General features: G+C 40.8%; 1 protein-coding gene across 1 annotated transcript; it reads right to left on the bottom strand.

The window, feature by feature from the left end:
- Window positions 1-20,365: 20,365 nt before the first annotated feature.
- LOC109216041 lies at window positions 20,366-24,672 on the bottom strand. Its single transcript, XM_019380171.1, has 3 exons — window positions 24,366-24,672; window positions 23,620-23,825; window positions 20,366-20,961 (listed from the first exon to the last, which is right to left on the bottom strand). Exons 1-3 carry the CDS (start codon window positions 24,456-24,458, stop codon window positions 20,676-20,678), a joined length of 585 nt encoding a protein of 194 aa, XP_019235716.1. The 5' UTR covers window positions 24,459-24,672; the 3' UTR covers window positions 20,366-20,675.
- Window positions 24,673-26,967: the final 2,295 nt, after the last annotated feature.

The following is a 26,967-nucleotide window of genomic DNA, read 5'->3' as shown; positions in this document are numbered from 1 at the left end:
TTGATTAATGGTTCAGTGTTGAGTTTCAGTTACATGTTTGTGGTAGATCAACTATGTTCTGGTTACTTGCTTTTCATTTATTTGAATCACATGGTTGGTATTGTTGTTGTTAAAAGCTGCAGAGTAGATGAGTAATCATATGTTAGGGGTACACTAGCAACTTATTTTTAGTACTAGGGTAGCTAAAATGACTCTTTGCTTCATCCATAGCAGATTTCAGGGTGTCCTTTCACCTTTTGGACAGCCTTTGAACAGTGTAAGTCAGTCCCTTTTTGGACAGTTTTTTGGTGAACCAAAATCTGTCCAAAAAGTTGGCTTTTCTTTGCCTATTTAAGGGGTGCCCTTTCCTCATTTAAGGGGGGACTGGATCACACATTTGTTGGATAGTTTTTACACCCTAAAAATACCACTTTGAGAGTAAAAATCAGCAACTGAAGCACCCTTTAGTAAGCTGAAAATTCTGATCTTAGTAAGTGTTTCTGAGAGTGCAAAAACCTTGAGAAAAATAGAAGGATCTCTCGGGCAATTCGTGAAGTTGTTAGCTACTAGTTTCAAAAATCCTTGTTGAATATTCTGGGTTATCTTAACACTGAGTTGCTGCTGTTGTTTGTACTGTCCCTGCTGTTGATTTTTTGCTACCTTTATTGCTGTATTTTCGCGTTTCAAGTAACTTTCCAAACACTTGTAATGCATGTTCTTTTCTATAGTAGAAGATGATGAAAGATCGGCCTGGTTTAGTTTATTTCGAGCAATTGTCTCCAAGGAATCTGCTGAATATTTGAGTGCTAAAAGTTCCATATTATGATCATTTGATTGTTTATAGTTAGTTTATTTTGTAGTTGGCAGATTTGAATATCCATGTTTTGGTGTTAGTTTGGGCTACTTAGATCATAGTGCATAACTTTAGAATTAGTGAGGTAAGAATGTTCTAGTGTTGAAAGAAATGTTCTAATGTTGAAAATTGAATTGCTAATATTGTCAAATCCTTTTGTTTTGTGCTAAACTTCATATGATGAAGTTTCTGTTGTTGTATTTTAGATTCAGTACATAGCTTTTGAGGTTTAAGTATTTGAAGTTAGAAAATCAATTGGAGCCATGTATAAAGTAGTAGTGGTATTAAAAAAAACAAATTTACTAATGTTGGCAAGATTGAGGTTTGAAAAGCTTAAAGTTTGATTCACTACAAGCATAAGGATTATGGAATGTAATGTAAATTGAAAGTGGCGGAGAAAATTAAAAGATTTGAGCATCTTTAGCGCAAGAATATCAACTCCATTTTAAAAAAGGGTACTCTTAAGAATAACCAAATTTTAAAAGTTGGCCAAACAGGTTTTTTTAGTTAAATATCATAGACAACTTTGCAATTTTGGTGCATATGTGGAGGTTCACTTAAGATGTGATCATACAATCTCATATATGATTTAATTTCTGCAGTTCATCATCTCTCTATGCTACATGTGCTCTTTGAAAAAGGTGATCGTTATTAGTTTTAATTAATTCAAAAGTTAACATCAGGGGCAACTCAAGCATATGTGTCCTAAAGTTAATATTTAATGTGAGAGCCTAACTCTTTAAAAGAAAGTTACAGATTTTTATTTGAAAATCCACTTAAATTAATTCAATAATCTCATACCTTTCCCGAACTTTAATTAATTTCTAATTTAATTAATCCCGTGCTTATAACCGTGGATTCGCTTGCGTTGCGCGGTAGTTGACATTTAATAAACTCCAAACATTAATTTTTCTTTCTTCTTTCTCAAATGTTGTAAATTATCTAAAAGCAATAACGTGTTAATAATTCTTTGTCATGACTGCGGATTCGCTTGCGTAGCGCTGTTATGACTAAATCGATAAATTTCGTCTCGGTCACGCATTCGCTTGCGTAGTGTGGTTATGACATCTTATTATTTTCTTTAATTTTTCTAATAATTAAGAAAATAAAAGTGGATAGGTAAAACATGAAATCATGCAAATCACAGTTTTTCCAAAATTAATTTAAGCCAAACTTTAAGTCAATAAAGCGACCGTGCTAGAACCACGGGACTCGGGGAATGCCTTACACATTCTTCCCGGTCAACAGAATTCCTTACCCGAACTTTGTTTTCACAGACCAATAATAAAAGAGTCAAATCTTCCTTTGACTAGGGATTCAGATAAAAAGTGACTTGGAACACCGAAAAATCAATTCCAAGTGGCGACTCTGTAAATAAAATAATCCCTACTCAACTTTGTCACTTTAATTGGAAAAACTCTTTAACCCACAAACCCATAACATTCTATATCTTTTTGGGGGGTGGGAAAAAGGGGTGTGACACCAGGGTCGATCAAATCCCGGGAGCACCACCAATATTAAAAGGACCGGATTCCAAGAAGTTTATCCAAAAGCCTTTCCCTCCGAGCGTTGCACCAAAGACGATCCCAAAGAGGTTTCCTATGCCCGATATTCCTAAGTACAACGAAACCTCAGATCCAAACGAGCATGTGACTTCCTATACACGTGCCATCAAGGGGAACAATTTGGAAGATGATAAAATCGAGTCGATTTTGCTAAAGAAGTTTTGAGGAACTCTGTCAAAGGAGCAATGATACGATATCACAACTTACCCCAAATTCTATTGATTCGTTTGCTATGCTTGCAGATGCTTTTGTGAAGGCACATGCGGGGCAAACAAGGTCGAAACTAGAAAATCGGACCTTTTCAAGGTTAAGCAAAAAGACAACGAAATGCTCAGGGAGTTCGTATCAAGGTTTCAGATGGAACGGATGGATTTGCCTCCGGTTGCGGATGATTGGGCCGTTCAAACTCAAGGAGTTAATCTCCAAAGCTCCTTGGCATCACAGCAGCTAAAACAAAATTTAGCAGAGTACCTGGCAGTAACTTGGGTCGACGTCCACAACATGTACCGGTCAAAAATCAGAGTCGAAGACGACCAGCTCGGGGAACCTTCTAGGTCCGTTTATCCCATCAGGACCGATGACAGGTCTAAGAGAGTCGTCGATCATGAACCGAGATCGATCCGAGACCAGTATCAATCATGCAGTGGAGATCGAAGGGGTAACAGGTCTGGGTGCCACCTTACGAGGAACTAAAAGATGAGCTATCGAGGCCCGAATAGACAGGGCCTGATGAGCAAAAATGGTTTCGATAGGCCACTCGGGGCCAGGGAGGCACCAAGATTGTCGGAATATACTTCAACGTCGATGATGCCAGTATTGTATCAGCCATCGGACGCATCAAGGATACTAAGTGGCCTCGACCATTATAGTCCGACCCTACCCAGAGAGACCCTAACTTGATATGTAAGTACCACGACACTCATGGCTACAGGACCAAAGATTGCCGGCAATTGAGAGAACAGGTTGCCCGGTTGTTTAATAACGGGCACATGCGAGAATTTCTGAGTGACCGAGCTAAAAACCACTTCAGAAATAGGGACACCAACAAATAGACTGAACAGGAGGAACCTCAACACATCATCAACATGATCATCGGAGGGGTCGATATCCCTCAAGGGACGATGATAAAACGCACTAAAGTATCTATCATGAGGGAAAATCGCACCCGAGATTATATCCCGAGGGGAATCATTTCGTTCAACGACGAGGATGCGGTAGGCATCGTGCAACCTCATAATGACGCACTGGTGATATCTGTACCTATCAGTAAATATCGAGTTAAACGTGTGTTGATTGATCCAGTAACTCGGCCAATATCATCTGATCAAGGGTCGTAGAGCAGTTGGGGTTACAAGACCAAATAGTCCCACCAAACCGGGTGTTGAACAGATTTAACATGGCATGTGAAACCAATAAATGGGAGATAACCTTACCAGTGAACACCGCCGGGACCATCCAGGAAATAAAGTTCTATGTGATCGAAGGAGATATGAGATGTAACGCCCTATTCGGAAGACCATGGGTTCACAACATAAGGGCGGTACTTTCAACCTTACACTAGGCATTAAAGTTCCCTACCCCTGGAGGAATCAAGACGGTGTACGGAGAATAGCCGGCTGCAAAGGAGATGTTCGCAGTCGATGAAGTACTTCCGGTGCCCGCCATCTCGACATTAAGGAACAGAGAACCAACCAAAAAGGCCAAAGTCAAATAACAACCTCCGATGTTAGTCCCGGTCGGATCGGAAGAACAAGGAGCTAACAAGGAGGATGATTATGGAATTCTGAGATCATTCATAGCGCCCGGTGATACCGACGCCACCAAATCAATGGTCGAGGAGCTGGAGCAAGTCGTATTGATCGAACACCTGCCGTATCGAAAGGTTTACCTGGGCACGGGGTTAAGCTTCGAGCTCAGGAAAGAACTCATTAATTTTCTTAAAGCTAACATAGAGCCCGTTTGGATTGGCTTATTTTAAGTGCTTTTAAGCTAAAATAGCTTTTAAGCCACTTTATAGTATTTGGATAAAGTAAAAAAGTGCTTTTAAGCACTTGTTTTTAAGCTAAAATGACAAAAATAAGTCAAAAGCCAAAAGCTAGAATTCCTAACTTATGGCTTTTGGCTTAAAACTCTCTTACAACAAGCCCATCCAAATGGGCTTATAGCTTGTTTCGCTTGGTCCCATCTTGACATGATAGGGATCCCGCCGGAGATAACCACTCACAAGCTGAGTTTGGATCCAAAGTTCCACTCAGTTAAATAGAAGAGGAGACCTCAATCCAAGGTCAAACATACATTCATCAAGGACGAGGTATCTAAACTCCTTAAAATAGGGTCTACTCGAGAAGTTAAGTACCCGGACTGGTTAGCAAACGTAGTGGTAGTACCTAAAAGGGGAAATAAGCTAAGAATGTGTGTAGATTACAAAGACTTGAACAAGGTATGCCCTAAGGACTCTTTTCCTTTGCCTAACATCTTTCGGATGATTGATGCTACGGTCGGGCACGATATACTCAGCTTTCGCGATGCCTATTCCGGGTACAACCAAATTCGAATGGACCCAGGCGACCAACAAAAGACTTCCTTTATCACTAAATTTAGCACCTAATGTTATAATGTAATGCCATTCGGATTAAAGAATGTCGTTGCCACTTATCAACGCCTAGTAAACCGGATGTTCGAAGAACAGATAGGAAAATCAATGGAAGTTTATATTGACGACATGTTAGTTAAGTCATTGCGAGCAGAGGACCATTTGAAACATTTGCAGGAAACCTTCGACATATTGAAGAAATACAATATGAAGTTGAACCCGAAGAAGTGCACATTCGGGGTCGGATCGTGAAAGTTCCTCGGGTTCATGGTATCTAATCGGGGGATCGAGATTAATCCTGACAAAATCAAAGCCATAGAAGACATCACCGTGGTGGACAACGTCAAGGCCGTCCAGAGGCTGACCAAGCGTATAGCCGCCCTGGCCGGTTCATATCGAGGTCCTCGGACAAAAGCCATCGGTTCTTCTCACTATTGAAGAAGAAGAACAACTTTTCATGGACCTTGGAGCACCAACAAGCTTTGGAAGAACTCAAACGGTACTTTTCGAGTCCGCCCCTACTCCACACTCGGAACGTGGATGAGCAACTGTACCTTTACTTGGCAGTATCCGAGGTGGTGTAAGTGGAATCCTAGTTCGGGAGGAGGAAGGTACACAATTTCCTATTTATTATGTCAGTAGGACTCTAGGCGAGGCCGAAACAAGGTATCCTCACCTGGAAAAATTAGTGCTCGCTTAGCTAAGCGCCTCCAGAAAGTTAAAACCATACTTTCAATGCCATCCCATATGTGTCGTAACCTCTTTTTTTGGTACTTATAATTTTCATTAATCACCAAGAGCAATCGTTACAAATCAGCATAGTCATCCCCGACTTGCTACAGTCCATAATCCTATCTCTATTACTATACTCTATGTAGTACATAAATCCTCAAAGTACTATCTTTGCCCGCTAGTCTTTGTATTGTTATTTTTTCCTTAGAAATGAAGCTGCTGCATCTTTGTCCTCACTCCCCCTTGTGTTCTAATGTTGCATATGCATGCTACTTCCCTAGCTATCTGTTCTATATCCTTGCTTGATCTTCAAACACTCTACTGTTACTCTCTTTCCAAATCACGTAGCTGTATTTTGCATACATCATCTTGAGTATCTTTTCCTTACGTGACTTACCTTTTGATTGGAAAAGCAGCCATGTAAACACTAGTTGCGAAGAATTAGTTGGAGCATCTAATAGTTGCAACCATCTCAGCAATCTCATCCATACTGCTTTGGATAAGCTACACTCACCAAAGAGATGGAGATGTGATTCATCTGCAGCCATACATAGAATGCACCGTGAGTTTACTTGGATTCCTCATTTGGCTAATCGATCCACACTTACCAGCCTTTCATGACACTGGAGCCATATTGTAAACACTGTTTTAGGTCTAGCCTCGTTATGGAATAGCAAGGTTCTCCATTCCACTTTGTTATGATTCCCCAGGAGCCCTAAGTATATCTGCTTAATGAAGCTCTTCTGTTGCTTTAGTGCTAGTATTTGCTGTATATTTTTCCTAGCATCCAGAATCTTTCTCACCATTCAACTTGCCTTTTGTGGGATAGCCATGTCAAGTATGTTTTGCCCTTTGATGTAGTATGCATGAATCCATCTTATCCAAGCTTTATCCTCCTTATGAGCCAGGTCCCAGTATGTTTTAGTGATTGCTGCCTTATTCCACACATGGATATTTGTCAAGTTATAGCCCCTTACTGATTTAGGCAGGCACATCTTGTCTCAAGCTATCAATGCTCTCTTTGTGATTGTATTAGTGCCAGACCATATGTAACTTCTACAATATGCCTCTATCATCTTCTTAATTTTTGCTGGTATAATTAACAATTGAGCCTAGTAGGATTGAATGCCAAATAGAACAGTCTGCACTAATTGCACTCTACCAGTATAAGATAGTTTTCGAGTAGTCCAAGAAGATACTCTTGCTACAATTCTCTCTACCAACGGTTGCCATTGTAGTATAGTTAAATTTTTTGTGTCTAAAGAAATCCCCAAGTACTTGAAAGGCAGCTCTCCTAATGAATGACCTGTACTCTGTAGTATTCTCATTTGTTCTGGATTTGCCACTCCACCAAAGTAGTTGGTGGAGCGATTTGTCGTAACCTCTTTCCCTATAAGGAACATCATGCATAAAATTGAGCTCTAAGGCCGGTTGGCCAAATGGGCCGTCGAAATCAGCGGGTACGATATCGAGTATCGACCCCGAACCACCATCAAGTCACAAATTTTGGCAGACTTCGTGGCCGACTTTACGCTGGCCTTAATACCCGAAGTCAAAAGGGAATTATTGTTAACCTCAGGGACTACCTCGGGAATCTGGACCCTTTTTACGGACAGAGCCTCGAATGCAAGGGGGCCTGGACTCGGTATCTATTGAAACCACCTACAAGGAATGTAGTTAGGCAGTCTATTACAACTATGAAATTAACCGACAATGAGGCTGAGTATGAGGCCCTGATTGCAGGTCCCGAATTGGCTAAAAGCTTTGTGTCTAAGGTGATTGAAGCTAAATGTGATTCCCTCCTCGTGGTAAATCAAGTCAATAGGACGTTTGATGTGAAAGAGGAACGAATGCGAAGGTACCTAGACAAGTTATAGGTAATGCTGCATCAATTCAAGGAATGAACCCTATACCACGTGCCACGAGATCGGAACAATGAGGCCGATGCTCTGGCTAACTTGGGTCATCGTTTGATGACGATGAGTTCAGCTCGGGGACAGTAGTACAACTCATGAAATTGATGATAGAAGAAGGTCACGCCAAAATAAATTCCACGAGTTTAACTTGGGATTAGAGGAACAAATACATAGATTACTTGAAGACTGGGAAATTGACCTCAGATCCTAAAGAATATAGAGCTCTGCGTACAAAGGCTGCCAGGTTTAGCTTGTCCGAAGGGACTCTGTTCAAAATAACATTCGACGGCCCACTGGGCATTCGGGAGCAAAATCTTTGGTTTGGAAATTAATCAGGGTCGGCTATTACTAGATCGAAATGGAGAAAGATGCGAAGGACTTTGTACGAAGATACGACGACTTCCAGAGACACGCACCGATGATCCATCAACCGGGAGAGCTACTCCATTCGGTCTTCTCCCCATGGTCGTTCATGAAATGGGGAACGGACATCGTCGGCCACTTGCCGTGAGCACATGGTAAGGCTCAAATCATACTATTCATGATCGATTATTTTTCTAAATTGGTCGAAGCTCAAGCGTTCGAGAAAGTTCGGGAAAAAGAAGTCATTCACTTTATTTGGGACCACATAATATGTTGATTCGGGATACTGGCCGAGATTGTATGTGATAACGGGAAATAGTTCATCGGCAGCATGGTAAATAAATTTTTCGAAAATCTCAAGATTAAGAAGATATTACCAATACCTTACTACCCTAGTGAGAATGGACATGCGGAATCAACGAACAAAACCATACTTCAAAACCTGAAAAAGAGGTTGACCGATGCCAAAGGAAAATGGAAGGAAATCTTGCTCGAAGTCCTGTAGGCATACCGTATGACCTCGAAGTCTAGTACCGGGGCCACCCCATTTTTATTGGTATATGGGGCTGGAGCCTTAATACCAGTCAAATTGGGAGAACCGAGTCTCAGGTTCCGATATGCAACCGAAGAGCCAAATGGTGAGGCCATGGTTACAAGCCTGGAACTATTGGATGAATGGCGTGAGGCTGCCCTAGTTCGGTTGGCCGCCCAAAAACAGCGGATAGAAAGGTACTACAACCGAAGAGCCAACCACACTTCAAGATCGGGGACTTAGTGTTAAGGAAAGTAACATTACTCACCTGGAACCCGAACAAGGGGAAGTTGAGACCGAACTGGGAAGGACCATATCGAATCATCAGAATTACCAGCAAAGGTTATTACGCATTTTCTTTCCTTTTAAAACTCGGGTCCTAAGAGCCCACGGACTACCCCTATTCGGGGAATAACGAGCCAAAGGGCTACCCTTACTCAAGGACTATCATTTTTCCTATTGAGCCCAAGGGCTACCTCTACTCAGGGACTATCGTCCGAAAAAATTTCGGATAAACCGGGCTACCAAATACCGGAAGCACATAACCTATTAGGCGGTGCCCAAAAACAAAAGGCTACGGCCACCCAAAAAATGGCTCGGAGACGTCTGAAGCTTGTAATCAAAAGTAAGGCCTTTATAAAAATAAAAAACTTGCTAAACGGTTACCCTCGGCAAAAACATCGTCTAAAATCACTTAAGCATCTTGAAAGAGCTTCCGATCATACCGAGTTTTCAAAGCCTTGAACAAAAAAAGTTGTACCGAAGTCAGTCTCCGTTCGGACCTCTGAAAGACGAACGCCCTATAATTATATTCGATTCTATGCTAAGGCATTAGAAACATTGCAAGGATAGAGATTATGAAAAGATGCTGAAAAGGTAAAGACTAAAAATTGCCAGAAAGGGAAAATTTTATATATATTCCGGAATATACATACAAAGCCCCAATAAAAACGGCCTCAAAATAAACAAAAAAACATACATAAGACAAAAACTAAAAAAGTACTAAGGCATCTATGCCTAATCTTCACCAGAGCCCGACTCGTCGCTAGAGCGGTCAGAAACCTCCGAGCCCTCGAAACCCTCAGAACCTTCGGGACCTTCAGGCTCGTAAAGCCTCTTTGCCTCAGCCTCAGATTTTTGGCTTCCTCGATTTTAGCCAACAGGTCAAAACCTTGGGTGTGGATCTCCTCGAGGGTCTCTCTTCAGGATAGCCGCTTAATATATTCAGCCTTTGCCTTCAGGCGGGCCTCGGCTGCCTCCACATCGGCCTTGTATTGGGCCTCCATTTCCTCGGCATCAGCGGAGGTTGTATCCAACTTGGACTTCACTACCTCGTATTCTCTACCGAGGGCGTCCCGCTCTGTGACAGTTGAGCTCAGCTGTGCTCGGAGATCGTCATTCAGCTGAGACCATTTGTCGGCTTTCTCCTTCGCCACCCAGAGTTAGAACTTAACCGATGCCAGCTTCGCTTTGGCAGTTTCCTTCTCCGAAGCCAGTAGGTCAATTTTGCTTTTCCACCCATCGGCCATTGCTTGGACCTCGTTCATCTCGATTCGCATTTGGTCGATCTGGTCGATCTTCTGTTGGACTTGCGAGGTTTTGTCGTTAGTCGCCACGACTAGCTCCTCATTTTTAATTTCAAATACCTTTACCTTTTCGACCAGGTCGGCATGTTCCCACCTCAAGGTCGCAGCTTCCTTCTGAGCCTTGTCCATCTCGGCCTGAAGGTCCTTGATGACCCCATCTTGTTACTCACTAAGGAGCTTGTACATGTTTTTTTTCTGGGCCTGCTCCTTGAGCTGGCTTGTTTCCAAGTGGTACCTGAGGAAACTCTCGTGGTGAAACATTGAAGCTTGTAAATAAAGGGAATTAAGTAAGGAACATCAAAGGAAAATTTTAAGTGATTCATAAGGGGAGCTTGAAGGTATTAGAACCTTACCCTGTTCAATGCCTGATGTGACTCATTTAAGAGTCTCGACGTTCCTACCTCGTTCATTTTTGTCTGGCATCCTCGGTTACCAGACATAGGAAGTAACTGGCTAAGCCTATTGGAGCGGATAGGACCCCGGCATCCTCCGGGACTATGAGAATAACTGTCCTCTTGCGCTCGGGGTCCGCACTCGGTGCAGGGAATTTCTTCACCAATCGTGGGCTTATGCTCAGCCCATCAGCACCCGAAGGCATATCCTTCTTCGGTATCTCTAGGTGGCCCAACCAGAGAATCTTCTAGTGTTGACATATCCATGACCTCGAAGAAGGAGTGGAGAGGGTCCTCTGCGCCCTATGCTCCTTCGCTTGATTTTTGTTTGCACACTTATGCCTCTTCGAGCATAGACTCGGTATAGAAGAACGTCTCAACAATCTCAATCACATTAGTCGCCTCCTTCAGGGCAGGAGAAGTTTTTTGAGAAGTCGCAACCTCCATCTCCACTTCGGCCTCTCGGGCCGAAAGGGGCTCGACCTCGTGGCCCTACTCCCCGATCATCGCCTGTTCCACGACAGGGGTCGATCTGTGGGCGACAAAAATATCATCTTCTTTAGGCTCATCCCTGAGCCGGTAAAGCAAGCCGGAGTCCGGTACCCGGGACCCGGTATTCTTCTTGTGAGCCTGAGTGGCCGACCTCTTTTTTATCTTCACCTCGGGCCCCTCTAAGCCCGAGGATTCCCTTTTTCTCTTCTTCTCATCTGCAGCAACACGGTGCTATCCCGTAATAGAGGAATTAACGGACAAGGACACATCCCCGTCCCCTTCCAACGGCCTAAGTTCGGTGGTCTTAGGCAAACCTGTGAAAGAAAGAAGAGAGATGAGCGTTATGTAAGTTTAGAACATAGTAATAGCTATTTGGAAGAGAACTTTACCATGAGAACGGGCCTCCCATAGGCCCTTCGAAAGCTTGCGCCATGGGCGCTCGAAGTATGACATCTACTTGCAGATGCCTTTGATCCACTCCTTAAGCCGGGTGACCATATTAGGAACCCAAGCAACAGCTGCATGACCACAAATGCTGATGATGAGAAAGGAAATAAAGGAAAGTTGACACTTAAGGAAAGGCTACACTTACAAGATGCATTCCACTTCTTGGAGAATGGCAGGAACTCGAGAGGTATCAGATCCTCGATTTTTACTCGAACAAAATGCCCCTGCCAACCTTGGTCCCAATCTTTGTCGATGCTCGAAAAGGGGGCCTTGCTGGCCCGCTGAGTGAGCTTGATTAGTCCCACTCCGAAAATTCGGGGACTATAAAAACGTAGTTGATGGTCGAGGGTTAGCCGAGGGGATTCAGTGTTGTGCACAAAATAACCTAGGAGGATCACTGTCCTCCAAAGAGACGGGTGGATTTGCCCAAGGCACAACTCGTATCATTTGTAGAAGGCCAAAATTACTGGGTCTACAGGGCCCAGCGTGAAGGGGTAAGCGTAAGCACTTAAGTACCCCTCCACATGAGTGGTAATGTCGTCCTCGGGCCCGGGGACAACCACGTCTTTGCCTTCCCATTTGCAGTCCTCTCGAACTATGGGAAGGATATCCTCAGTGATGGAGCATATGTATCTCCATGGTCCTTCACCCCGGTCTTGTTTGTATGAGGTCTTCTCGACTTTAAAGTCGTCTGCGATTGAGAAACCCCCGGGTATAAATCTTTTCATGGGGGCTCGATGGTGGCCTGGGGGGCAGCCACCTCAGGAGCAGCCACCCAGAAAGCAGACACCTTGGCATCTGTAGCCGGGTGGGAAGATGAAGGGACAACCTGATGAGGATTCGATTTGGAAGTTTTAGCCATTACTATTTGAGAAAATTTGAAAATTTAAAGAACAAGTATGAATGTTGAAGAAAAGAGTATGAAGATTTGAACGTAGGATGAAGATCTGGGTAGTAAAACTAAGAACAATTATGAAGATTTGAAGATCAAAAGATGAATATATGAATATTTGAAAGAGTTGGTAACGCTAGAAAGTTCGGAGGTGGAAGATTGGATCGGAAAGTAGAAAAAGTACAAAGGGTAGAAGCTTTTATAGAGGGAATACGCGACGATTCACATTTGAAGACCACCAACCACGGTTGACACATGTCCGAAGTCAGAGCGACGCGATTGATGGAACGTTTCGACGTCTCGGTTGTAATGTACGAAGGAAGGAACTAGGATTCGTCTATCGTTTCCCATCGCTTCGGTGAACTGACTCTATGAGAAACAAGGGGACTATCTGTATACGGGTAAACTCGAGGTTGGCATACGCCCCAAGTTCACGGTGAGTCAAACGAAAAGAGGAGCATGAATGTACGAGATAGAGACCGAATTTGAGAACTCCTTGGAAAGATCGGTACAGGGTGCCCGCCACCGGGCCTAGCAGGGCAACACCCATCGAACCTAGAATGAGCTCCAAGACCTCGGCAAGTTGCACACGACTAATGGAGGGCCATGATATGCGCACCCAACCGAATATCACGGTGTGGATCTCGCCCGATGTCGGCAGTATATCAGTAACTGACGTACAAGGAAGATTTTTACCTTTTTTAGAATTGTACCAAAGGTAAAACTCCCCTGCTATATAATGGGAAAGTTTTTCTATTCCATGAACACATTGAAACACTCATACCAAGGAAATACAAACTTGTTTCTCTGCTTCTTAGTTATTGAAAAGTTCTTATTTAATCATAAGTCATCATATACATTTGGCTGCAAATCGAGGGACTGGTCGAGGGCGAAACTACTATTAAGCCTAAATCCGAGACCAGACTAAACGTCACAACTGGTTTTGTTATTTATCTTATTTTATTTTGCTTATCTAACATTTTTGATCACTTGTGTTGAATTAATCCACATTTCCTTAAAACCGCATACAAGTTCAATTGTTATCCATTTTTAAAGGTAAACAGATAGTATTCAAAAATATATTCCAACTTGGTTCAACTTAATTACTTTTTCATGTTATTCCAGTCGTAACTTTATTTTGATGGTAATTTTATTCTTTTTTCAACTTATTATGATGGTAAAAAGTTTTACTATGTACCGCGGTTCCCAAACAAAGAAATTATGGCTGCACGAAATGTTGATTATCACCTCTCATGACTTAATAGGAGATTACTCCCACACCTTAGTACTTATAGAGAATTTATATTTATTATCATGATTGTAGTGAGTGTTAAATTTGTTGTATGTCTTCTTGATCCAATCATGTGATGATAACATGTATAAACAATGGAAGTAAATAGCCAGGATCACTTTCATATAATATAGACAACACATAATCACAGATTTTAATCAAACATAAAATCGATACTTATCTTTTGAAGTGTGACCGCCACTGAGAAAAGAGCCTTCAAGTGAGAGAAAACACCGTCCACAAGATCATCCTCAAGCTCCCCGATCTTCTCCTCGAGATGGTCCTCCTTAGCCCTCGTCATCGATTGATCATTTTCCCGCTCAGCCAGAAGAGTCTTGTTCGCCAACTCGAGGATGTCCACCTTCCTCCGAGCATCCTACCGAGAGGAATCTGCCTTCTTGAGCTCCTACTACTTCTCGGCAATCTTGCCCATGAGAGCCTCCCCTTGGAACTGGCACTCTTAAGTTGGCCTCGCAGCTGGAGCACTTGGGCTTGAAGATCACTGCATTGGGCCTCTACGACCCAACTGAGCTCGAGCTCCTCCTCTTTGCTCCTCAATGTCCCCTCGAGGATGCTCCAGTTCTCTACGGCCTGCATCAGCTCTTCATCCCTCTTCTTCAAGTCTTCCCTCAAGGCTTGCGCATCGCCGCCCTCACGAAGCCGACTTTGGAAATCCTTGTATTTACCGCGGTACTCATTATATTTCCCTTTCAGCTTCACAAAGATCTTTTTGTGCATTTTCTCCCTCCGAGCTCTCTCGATTTCTAGAACAACCGTCTGCAAATCAAAGAAAAAAGCTCAGAACTCAGAACAAGCTAAGGCAATAGAAAAGGGTCGTATATAGTACTTACCCTAAGAGCAAGGCTGGCAATGCTCTTCGACAGAGCATTGTCATCTATCTCCTTGAGGGTCCTACCTCGACGTCGGAATAGAGAGAACTGAGGGCAGGAACTACCACCTCAGTGTTCACCAGAAAATAGGGGTGGGCATCGGTCGGTTCGGTTCGGTTTTGAACATTATCGGTTTTGCCTATCGGTTATCGATTTACATATATCATAACCCGATAACCAAACTGATAAGATATTGGATATCGGTTATCGGTTAATTGGTTATATATCATTATCGGTTCGGTTATCGGTTTACCCGATAAGATAAAACAACTAAAAAAACTTTGCAATATATAAAACAAAGAAATCAAACTACCAGAACGTGTAAACTGTAAACTGCCAACTTTTGTTGTTTCTTAGCAAAAGCACGCTCCCACTTAACGTGTAAAGCAACCAGAATCAAAATTCTGTAAAGCAACAACAAAATTCAGCTAACCAGAAATTTCAGCAGAAGAATCAAACCTGTCTATTACGTGAATAACATGGCATACGAGACTAAAGCAACGGTCCTTAAAACAGCAAATAGATCAGGTATCCTAAGATACTAGAATATATTTATGGCCAAATAATCATAGGAGGAACGACAGATAAAATCATTGGGCTGGGAAGATAGACAATAAAACATTGTTATATACTAATGTATACAAGTCTAAGAAGACACCACACCACTCCAAAAAATCACAGTAAAAACATCGCAGATTCACAGTTTCACAACTTTCCCCAACAAATCCAATCAAACAATAAATCTGATATACCAAACACTACAAGACATCGTAGGGTCACATATATAATTGATAGTCTGATATATATTACTGGGTAATGTGAAGGTTAGCAAAAATCAAAACAATTAACAAGAAGCAAACAGAAAAATCTTGACCCAAAACTTACACGATGCGATTGACGAGTGAGGGAGTGAGCCGTCGTGACTGGCGGAGAACTGGTGAGTGGTGAGGCACTGGCGTCTGGCGGAGAACTGGTGGTAGACTGGTAGTCTTGACTCTTGGCCTTGGGGGCTGCGGCGGAAACAAGACTGGTAGTCTTGAGAGTTGAGAGAGGAAGACGATTGAAGAGACTCTTGGCCTTGGGGGCTGCGGTGGAAACAAGACTGGTAGTCTTGAGAATTGAGAGAGAGAGACGACTGAAGACTGCACACTGAAGAGGGATTTAGGAAAATAAAACCCTAGTATATAATTAAGGGTAAATTAGTAAATTACTTCATTCTTATTAGGTTATCGGTTTTTACCCAATAACAAAAACGCAAACCGAGCCCGAACCGATAACCCAATAAAAAAAAATTAACCCGTTACCGAACCGTTAACCCAATAACCCAATAAGGAATTAACGGTTCGGGTTATCGGTTTTACCCGATATATGCCCACCCCTACCAGAAAATCACGATCCATTGGGATCGTGATGGTCCTCGAAACTCCCTCCAATATCACCTCGAACTGGGTGAGCCCCTCATCGGTCATTTTCAAGTCAGCCAAATCAACATCGGAGCCTGACTTATCACACAGTAGGCGAAGAGACGTCCATGGCCGCTCGAGAGGTTGAAGCCTCCTTTTTCTACGAAAATGCACGGACGCCGTCATCAAACGCCCCCTCCACGATCTCTTCCCCCTCAGGATGCGCTAGCATACCCGCACCCACCTCTTACAGTTTTAGGGCCTCGGAATCCACCCCGGTATTTTCTCCGACATAGATTACGGCCATTTCTCGGAGAACGAAGTCGCCCTCCTCAGAATCAACGGTCAGTGGTGCTTCTCCCCCAGCATCTACAACTCTCCTTTTACGAGGTTGTAGACCCCCATCACCGGGGGAGACATCATCATCCTCGTCAATCAACGAGAAAGGTTGAGGAGCAAGAGTAGCTGTGGAGACAAAGACAGACTCTTGGGCTGCAGTGGCCAAAGCGGGGACAAGTGCGATGGATACAATAGTCACAACGGAGGCAGAAGCCAAAGGCGTAGCAGCCCTCCTCCGAAAAGAAGGCACAAGTACCCGGCTCCTCCGAGAAGACCCCCCTACTTGGGAAAGAAAGAGATGGGAGTTAGCAAAGCAAGCCGACATTTGGAAAAAAGTACAACGACCAGATCTAGAGAGAAGAAGTTGCTTGTTGAGGGAAGAGCCGGCCTGAACTTCTTAAAAAAGCTTGGTCAGTCGCGAATCCCTACGGCATGAGGGGGAACTTGCTCGACCCAATCGGCAATGCGCACGACTAGGTGAGGAGGCTGGTTGTTGGTTACAAGAAAGGGAAAATCATCTAATTAACTCAAAGTAAGCAGAGAAACAAAGAGAAAAACAGGACACTTATGTATATAGTTCCAAGCCTCGGGGAAGCCGTCGACGTTAGCCACAATGTCCTCAGTTTTGACATAAAAGAAGTCAAGCCAGAACTGGCGACTGGCCTTGTCGTCCATCTTCACCACCACGCACTTGCCTCCATGGTGGCGAAGGTTTTGGATTGTTCTCCTATAGAAGCTTGGGGCAAACGGGTTCACCAAATGCCGCAACGTCAGTTCGACCCCGGCAAGTTCGGTATATTTGGTTAAAAATCTGATAACTTTGTAGATGTGCGGTGCAAGCTGAGCAGGGAAAATGCCATAGCGGCGACAAAACTCTTGTACTAACAGAAGAAGCAGGAACAAGTAACCGATGAGGAAGGAGTAGGCGTATAAAGCGCAGTGCCCAGGATGATGAACTTGCACCACGTCCTCTTCAGCCGGGATCAATTCGACGTTATTGGGAAGACAAAATTTTGCTTTGAATTCAATCAACTCTTTGGATGCCATCGTCGATAGAAATTTCCCGGGTGCCACGTCCGGTGATTGGGTGAGATCGGACCTGGCTTCCAGGTTGCGGGGGAGTATCTCCTCCACCGACAGGAATGCTTCATCCTCAGCAATGGTGGAACTCTCCTTATGAGTAGGAAACACAACCGCCAAGAGAGCAACATAACTCCCTTCACCAGCATCTGAGGACAAGTTCGACATACTTCAAGATAATGAAGAAGAATACGAGATAGAGATATTGGGATACGGTGTAAGGCAATAGAACAGAGAAAGAAGTTCAAAGAAGAAGGCTGATATCTCAAAACTTTAGCAGAGCTAAATTTTAAATCAGGTTTAACAACACCTATTTATAGAAATTAAGGCACCAAAATCCGGAACGTTTTGCCTTAATGGGTACCAACCCGAAACGACTCATCATAATTGGCACCAGAATCGAAACGGCAGATCCAATCAAAGGTCACGAGCAAATCGAATCAATGCGTCAGAAATAGACATCATCATGACGCATGACGTCACCCCATCTCTTGGACCAGATGGCTCCAACAAATCACCTGGAAAATTTAAGGGATTTGAAATGCGCGGCCAATAGAGAGCCACGTTACCTGCTCGCCACGGCGACTATGACCCATATACCCTGCTCGATAAGATCGACCACGAATGATATTATCCGCTCATTGAACTCGCATGTGAGGACGACCTCAACAAGCGGAGGGACCAACTGTATGCGCCAAAAGTTATCTTTGATATGATTAAAACGTACGTATCAGCATTAATAGGGCCTTCATGGGCTGCCATGTGTCACCGGTATGACTTCGACAAAGGCCTGCCCAAGGTCGAAGTGGTCCTTAAGAGATGAAGGGCGGAGTCGATGAGTCATTGAAGATCAAGGTCGAGGAGTCATCGAAGATCAAGGTCAAGGTCGAGCATTCATTGTAGACAGAGTAATAACGGCTAGTTTTAGGATAAGACACTAAAGAGAATATTCTAGTAGGTATTCTATGAACCTGTACTATTAGGGTTTTTAGGTATATGTTCTCTATAAATATACCAGACCCCACTAGTGGGATTTCACTGGGCCGTTGTTGTTGTTCTCTATAAATAGAAAGAGACGTAATAATAGGGGACATAAGATATTCACTTGTAAGAAAACATATTGACTTTCTCTATAGAATCTGGCTTTATTGCAAACATACAATATATACCTTTTTCTTAAGATTTTTGCCTAACTTTTCCTCTCGATCCAAGAACAATCACATTCGAAGGCTCATCAATCATTTATCACTGTCAGAAAGAACACTCCACAAATCTCACCCTTTTCGGGTAACTCATACGTTCTTATTTACTTAAATGTCATTCATTGCTATTTATTGTTATTTAATGTCATCTCTTCTTTTTGGGTCATTGAATACTGCTAGTGTTGTCAACATTTATTGCTACTTGAATAATATTCGTATTATCTTACTAGGAAATCAGTTAACGTATCTTTTGGATATTAATATTGGCTAAGATTAACTCTTTTTTGTCAAATCTAATTGTCTAAGCCCAGATCTAAATTTTGGGTCAAATAAGTATAATATATGGATTCCGCTGACCTACATTTCAATACGTCTTAACGAGTTAAAGAATTACTGGAACTATTACTACAAAATTATTACGATTTGTAAAGTAAAATGTTATCAAAGTAAGATTGTAACTTAATTTTTGCAATATTTACTTTAATTAGGTAAAGTATGTATTAGCTTTATAGTATCTTTCAGTACTCGGTGGGCATATTCAGATGGCAAATGCTATTGATCTAGCATTCACTCCAACATTGATGGCATTCAAAAATATATTCCAACTTGGTTCAACTTAGATCTTTTTTCATGTTATACCAGCCGTAAGTTTATTCTGATGGTTATTTTATTTTATTTTTCCAACCTATTATTAAAAATAAAAATAAAAAAAGGGCAGCCCGTAGCCTTACCTTGCATTTCTACAAGAGGATGTTTCCACAGCTCGAACCCGTGACCTCTTGGTCACATGGCAGCAACTTTACCAGTTACGCCAAGGCTCCCCTTTAACTTTTCCAACCTATTAAAGAAACAAAAAACTATTTGTCGTGGTTCTCACACACAAAAATTATGGCTACACAAAATGTTAATTATCACCTCTCATGATTTAATAGGAGATTACTCTCACAACTTAATACTTGTTGAGAATTTATACTTCTAATCATGATTGCAGTGAGTGTTGGATTTGTTGTGAATGTCTTCTTGATCCAATCATGAATAAGGTTAATAAACTATGTGGATGGGAATAGATGCAAATAGTACATTAGTTTCAAATGGCTGTGGATATGCTATGGATACCTATTATGAATTTGTATTTTTGTATAATTTCTATGTTTCAAGTTTTCTATTTTACTTTTTCTTACTTTGTGTTAATATTATATGGTAGTGAATGTTGGGCTACTAAAGTTCAACATATTCATAAGATAAATTTTACAGAAATGTGAATGCTAAGATGGATGTGCGGTCACATTAGATTAGATAAGATTAAAAATGAGCACGTTCACTAGATGGTACAAGTAGCACACATTGAGAATAAAATGAGAGAATGTCGCTTGAGATGGTTTGGTCATGTCCTGCGTCGACCTACAGATCAGTTAGATGCATTAATCCGTAGGTATGAAACTATGGTGGGGGAAGTGTGAAAAGGAGACGGGGTAGACCTAAAATCACATGGAAGAAAGTTGTCTCGAAAGACCTACAAATCCTTGGAACCAATGCAGACTTAGCTAAAGATAGGATACGATGGAAGAGAAAAATCCATATAGGTGATACATACTAGTTGGGAATAGGTTTTAGACTTGGTAGAGAACTTCTACTACTACTACTACTCTCATTATATACTGAACTGGAGCATGATATCTTAACAAAAGTTGTAGCCCTTGAAATCTAGTTTCCACGCTTCGAACGGGTATGTGATCTGGATTATCCTACAGAAAGTTACAGATATGTAGTTTGTTCACTTACATAGAATTACAAAATAAACTGCAGAAGATTAGTTCAGACTGTAAAATTGTACTCTTTCCAGTGCACTACCAAGAAAAACATAGAGATCATACACTGTTACCTTCCCAGAAAAAAAGGGCTTACATTGTTCATATGCATACAGTTGACATATAAGAAAAAGCTATTACAGATAGGACGCGGATACTGCTAATATGCATATACTTAAATTCCTAAGGACTACATATATGATATATTATGTATGCAAGGGTGGTAAAAAACCAAACCAAGAAACCTTCATGTTTAAGTTTCTTAGCGAAATACCTTGTTCGATTTGTAAATGTAACGGACCTATGGAAGAAACAAGGATTCAGCCCTTTCTTTCAGTAGATTCGGTATAATTAGATGTTGCCATTCCAAGTCCTTCGTTTTGGTGCTTTTGCCATCCACCGGTATCAGCCTTTGAGTGTATCCAGTAGTAGAAAATGGATCCGATCATTGATAATAATGTCAGGGCAGCGCCAGCTGCGAATACACCTTTTCGGAGGGTGGCACATGACAAGTGGTCAGCTCGGAAAAACCCTCGATACTTTGTATGATATGCATTCCTTGCTGATCCTGCCAATAAGCATGCTTCTGCTCCTAAAAAGCTAACCCTGTTTGTCATTCAAAAGAGGAAGTCAGCTATAGCTTTATGTAATTCTAGTGCCGTCAAGTTCAGTGGCTCTTTTAGTAGAATTTTGATGGAGGTTTAGTAGCAGGAGAAAAATATCAACTGCTGCGTTAAATCTGAGTGACAGAAAAATGTAACCATGGTTAATCAGTAGTCAGAGACTATGTGGGGAAAGGTAATAAGAATTTGATAGAGAAGAGACGTCAAAAGTAATCAAAGTATCTCACTGAATTTTGCTCCAATTCCCCCTTACCCCCTTCTCATTTTCTGGGGAACGAGGTTGAATATACTCTTATTTCGTCATGCTGACTTTTAACAGGCCTTTGCATACTATTTGCATCTTAACTTATATCTGCATCATTTCAAGTAAGGGATTATTAATTTTAGTTCGGCACCTTACAACAATCTACGTATCACTTCACTGTTATATTATTTTTCATATGAGTGTTGAAGCTTTTACCCACCAAAAACATTAAAACCAAATCAAAACAGCCTCACGCACTAGCAAACAAATTAAAGTAGATATCACCTGTCATCACCATCAAAACCATATGTGTCTATGCTAGTTGTCCTGGTAAAATCTTAGTTGCACACAGAGTTTACACCAAACAAATGAATGCAAGACAGGTGTCTTTTATACACTCATTTGTCACTCATGACTCAACCATGGTTAAGTGATATGCATTCCCAGTTCAATGTTTAAGTACTAAGATTAAGTTATTTGGTTTGGTGCAAACATCGTGTACAATTAAGTAATTAACATCCTTCTTATCCCTTTTGTAGTCTTCAACTTCTATACCATTTTTAATTCTGGAGGAGCTGTGTTAGGACTCTGTTGTACACTACCCTCCCCAGACCCCACTTGTGGAATTACACCGGGTCTTTTGTTGTTATTGTTGTTGTACATTAAAAACTAACTTTCACTTTCCCTAATTAATTACAACAACTATGCCAGGCCCTCAATTCCAAACAAGTTGAGGCTGGGAAAGTAATATTGGTATAAGGCTAATATTGCAAGAGATGAGTTTAAATGGAGTAATTTAGTGCATGTAAGATGGGGCAAGCATCAAGTGGTAATTCAAAGATCCATTGAGGGTTTGCACAGCTACTCACAAACTATTTAGAGGTCGTTTGGTAGGAGGTATTAGGAAAAATAATGCAAGCATTAGCTCTATGCATTACTAATACATTATTTGGTACATATTTTCAACTTGTGTATAACTAATACTTGTATTAGTTATACATCATACTTGGCATTATCCTATGCATAAGTAATGCATAGAAAACCATGGCATTAGTAATACCAACGCTTTAATGCATGCATTAGCATGGTTAAAGACAAAATTGTCCTTAAAGTCCCATAAAGCTAGAGAATATGGAGGGCCATTTTTGTAAGCAACTATTTTTCTTAAAAATTATGCAATGCATTATAATTTTAATACACCACACCAAACAATAGATAAGAAATAATATTTGCATAACTAATGCTTGCATTACTAACACATGCATTACTAATACACCTTATTCCGCACTATTCTTATACACCCTACCAAACGACCCCTTAATGAATAAATTTCCCAGTGCAAAAGTTATATTGGTGAGTATTTCTTTACCTATTGCAGAAATATAATCACAACTTAGTGTCACACTATAAAGGTCAAATTTTTTTAGTGGCACCGTTTTGGCTCGAACAAAAAGAATGTAATCTACTTCACCCTGAAATGGTGCAAACTGCAAACAGACGGGAAGAGTAAGGTCACTAACTAAACTACAGAACACTTAACACGCGACTACTGTTAGTCTACGGCAAGATTAAGATTCAACAAGGTATGATCCCTTGATTAGTTTATAATTGCAGTAGTCAATCTTAACTTCCTAGCTCTTCAATCTGATCCAAAAGGAGAAGAGATAGCATTTACTTCTGCCTGATAAACATCGCTATTCCGGCGTCTAATTAGTGTTTAATTTGACCACACTGGAAAAGCTCAAGGCTAGAAGCAACAAAAAAAGTAATGAGTTTCTGGAGAAAACTAAATTAAAATACTTGAGTAACGTAACATAATACAACACCTAGCTAACCTAAGCAAACAGGTAAGGCCGTATAGACACATCGATGTTACTCAATAAGCAGAGAAACACACAGATATATGCAAAGTAACCAAGCAACATAAACAATTGAAACAAATACTGCTCCACCAACCATCCAACCCAAACAGCAACAATCAAGCCCAACAACAACAACAAACCCAATGAGTTCCCACAAGCGGGGTCTGGGGAGGGTAATGTGTACGCAGACCTTACCCCTACTCCGAGAGGGCAGAGAGGCTGTTTCCGATAGACCCTCGACTAGAGAGTAGATGAAAGGAAGCATAGGCCACAAGTAGTAACAACAGTATATTAAAAAACCATAGCCAAGGATACCAATCAAACAGCAGGTAAAGACAGCAATCTACGAGTAAAAGGGAAACCATACTAATACTAATGCTAACCTCATTACCTATTCACATGAATATTTCATAACTCTTGGTGGTGAATGCACTACAATCGGAGCATGAAAATAGCGGCAAAAGAGTGTAATTTAGGCAATTTAGCTTGGGTTTGGGGGGGGGGGGAAGAGAGAAAACAGTAACCATATTCTTACCAGGAGAAGACAAAGAAGAAAATGGCACAAGTAGTAGAACTACCACCCATCATTCCTCTTCCAAAACACAAACACTTAGTTATGCCGTTAACCAACGTTTGGCTAATCAGAAGCAACCCAAACGCCGCCAATCCATACACCGTGGAAGCATCTGTCCCGTAAACGCAGTATGTCCTTTCATCATACTCATCCGGTTGCACTTTCGCCTTCACAAACACAAAAACAACATTCAAAATCCATTCTATAAATACACTCAAATACTATATTATTACTACAACCAGATATGGGAGAAAAACCATATCTTTAACTATACCCAGAAACAACAACAACAAAAAATTCACCAAAAAAACACCCCAAAATTTTCAATTTTTAACTACACCCAGAAATGGAAAAAAAATCAAATCTTTAACTATACCCAGAAAACAAAAACACCAAAAATTTAATCTTTAACTAGACTATGAAGCAAATAAAACTAACAAGTTCAATCTTTAACTACAACCAGAAATGAAAAAATAAATCAAATCTTTAACTATACCCAGGAAAAAAACACCAAAAAATTAATCAATAGCTAGACTATGAAGCAAATAAAACAAAACAAGTTCAACCTTTAAGGCTTTAACTATACCCAGAAAAACACACACACACACACACAAACACAAAGTTCAATCTTTACCTATATCCAGAAACAAAAGCAAAAAAAAAAAAAAAAAGATCAATGAAAACAGAATATAAGCTATAGAGGTTACCGTGCTACGACGTCGTTCAGCACCGACGGCAAGAACAAAGGCGATGAGGTGAAAGGCAATCACTATTACAAGTATAGGAATAGAAACCCCCATTACTACTGAGCCAAATTCAACAACTGATTCTTCACTTTAATTTTCCACTACTTTTTAATGTTTCACTTCACTCTACTTTTATTTTAATTTTAATAATAAGAAGAAAAGTGGGGCTTTTACTTTTATTCGAATATTAGTAGTAGCACTTAGCAGCTGCTTTTTGAAGCTTTGGGTACTGAGTGATAAGTGTAATTTTTTTGTTTGCTTTTATGAAAGAAAAAAAAGAGAGTAAAGACTAAAAGAGTGATAATGATTAAACAAATAGTAATGTGTTAAAATGGTAGGGTCCTCTTCCTTTGGAGATCTTTGTTTGATAGTAGATTCTGTAGTGTGAGAGTTTTATTTGAGTAGAGAAATTGAAAGGTAGATATTTTGTTGTAACGCTTGGTGTCGTTCGAGGTCACGCGTTCGAGCAGTGAAAGTAACTATTAATACTTATACTATTATTACAAGTCACACGTTAGAACCGTGAAAGTAGTTATTAATATTTGTATTACCGTAGGCTGTCTATATCATACCCTTAGGGGTGCCACCTTTCTCCGAACATTATGTGAATGAAAAATGCTTAATACACCCGACTGCTCTTTTTATATTTGCTGTGACGATAAAAAGATAATTAACTTATGGAAGATATTTAAAAATTAATGTAGCCTTTTTAATATACTCGGAAAAAAAAAAACTTGAGTGAAATGTGAAAGTGAAAGAGAAAAAAAGAAAAAGAACAAATATAGAGCTGGAATTCGGGTGGCTTGTCGGAGTGCCAGTTTTCTTGTTGTTCTTGACCGGCTTTTCTGCGTTACTTTTTTTTTCTTTTTTTCTTTTTGTTTTCCCATTTCACTTGGTTTCCTTCGAATATGTTTGAAAATTCAATATCATTCATATCTGCTTGTTTAGTACAATATTTAGTTTGATTGTTATACAATATTAAATTTTATTCATACATAATAATAAAAAGGTTCATTTTATATAAGGATTAATTCTTTTTTAGTATTAGTATTACTACAGGGTAATGTTTTAAAATGGAGACTTCAAAATAGTTTGTAGGCCAGTTTACAGTGACGAGGATCATATAATTTGAGAGCTGGATCGAGGTTTAAAGCGTGGTTGTTTCTATTTCTTCCATTAAAGGAGATTCGAGAAAAGATGGAATAGGAAGACGTGTTTCCAGAACGAATTCATCACCGAGGCCATACAAATTGAACATTCCAGAAGCTTCTAGCAAACGGCGCCTGGGTACGGCAATTAAGGTTGCTCCTGCTATAATTGCCCCAAGCAAACACTCATCTACATGATTAAAGTCTTAATCGTGTTCCGGTTCCCAAGCGTTATACCTTTCTTCTACAATTATTCCATTCTGGGATTCCGCGCTTCGAAAAGTCTTTTTTGATGCGTCTGTAAATAGGCCAACAGTAAACTAACCACGTGATTTCTCTTTTTAAAAGATTTTCCAAATAATTAAACTTTTCTTAATTTAAAAAATTTAAGAAATAACTGGTTTAAAATAAATAACACGAAAGCAACTGAGTGCAATCATAACCATAGAATAGGTTTAAATAAGAGTGTGCCTAGCGTCTTTCGCGGAGCGACTCTGGGACGAATTTTTAACGTGCTCGGAGAGCCACAACGGGAGGTTGAAAGCAAAAATGAGTGGATGGTTAGGAAGACTTAAAATCAAAACCACAAGTCTACTAGTGTGTGCCAAGACCTGGGGTCACAAGTGTATGAGTATTCTAGTAGAATATACATTAAAGGAATACTAGTCTACTGTCTGAAGTTAAATAGACAGAAAAATATAAGCAAAAGAAAGACTCCGGCTGCAGCAGGACGGCTCGGAAGGCAGGTCACCGTGAAATCTCAAAGTGGTAATCAAGTATGCGCAGATTGACATCCAGATGCACCTGCCTCAGATCCTGCACATTAAGTACAGAAGTGTAGCGTGAGTATATAAACAACATGTACCCAGTAAGTATCTAGTCTAACTTCGAAGAAATAGTGACGAGGGGTCGACTTCGACACTTACTAAGGGCCAACAATATAATAACATGAAATTTTAATTAAAGGAGATATATTTAAATGACAATAGAACTTAGAGTAAGAAATAAATAAATAATCCTTTCACCGTTAGTAAGAACCAGATCATTTCCGTCATTTAACCATGTAACTTCTCAAGCCAGTAAAACAATATCAAATATAAATGGGTTTCCAGTATTATTACGCATGAATTATACCGAGGACGTACGACCCGATCCAAATATACATATACATATAATGTGTGCACTACCGAGGGTCGAACGGCACGAACCATAGATGCATCTATTAACCTGCCAAAGCGAATGGCCTGCTCCCATGAGAGTAGTGGAAAAGTTACCCCGCTCGCGAAATATACTTGCGATGCGGTTGAACATAGATTTCTCAAGTTATCAAAATATCCCTCAATTCTTTCCAAAATAAGAAATTCAACTAGAAACTTTTAAAATCTTAACATCCTCAATCTCAGCTCTATTCAAGA

The sequence above is a fragment of the Nicotiana attenuata genome, unplaced genomic scaffold (assembly GCF_001879085.1).
Source record: "Nicotiana attenuata strain UT unplaced genomic scaffold, NIATTr2, whole genome shotgun sequence".
Classification (NCBI taxonomy): domain Eukaryota; kingdom Viridiplantae; phylum Streptophyta; class Magnoliopsida; order Solanales; family Solanaceae; genus Nicotiana; species Nicotiana attenuata.
This window is presented reverse-complemented; position numbering and strand designations above follow the sequence as displayed.

Coding starts and splice junctions, on each gene's coding strand:
- LOC109216041 (XM_019380171.1), bottom strand. CDS start 24,458: ATGGGGGTTTCTATTCCTATACTTGTAATAGTGATTGCCTTTCACCTC. Junction 23,826..24,365: donor CTGAACGACGTCGTAGCACG/GTAACCTCTATA, acceptor GTGTTTGTGAAG/GCGAAAGTGCAACCGGATGA. Junction 20,962..23,619: donor TTCTTCTTTGTCTTCTCCTG/GTAAGAATATGG, acceptor AATGACAAACAG/GGTTAGCTTTTTAGGAGCAG.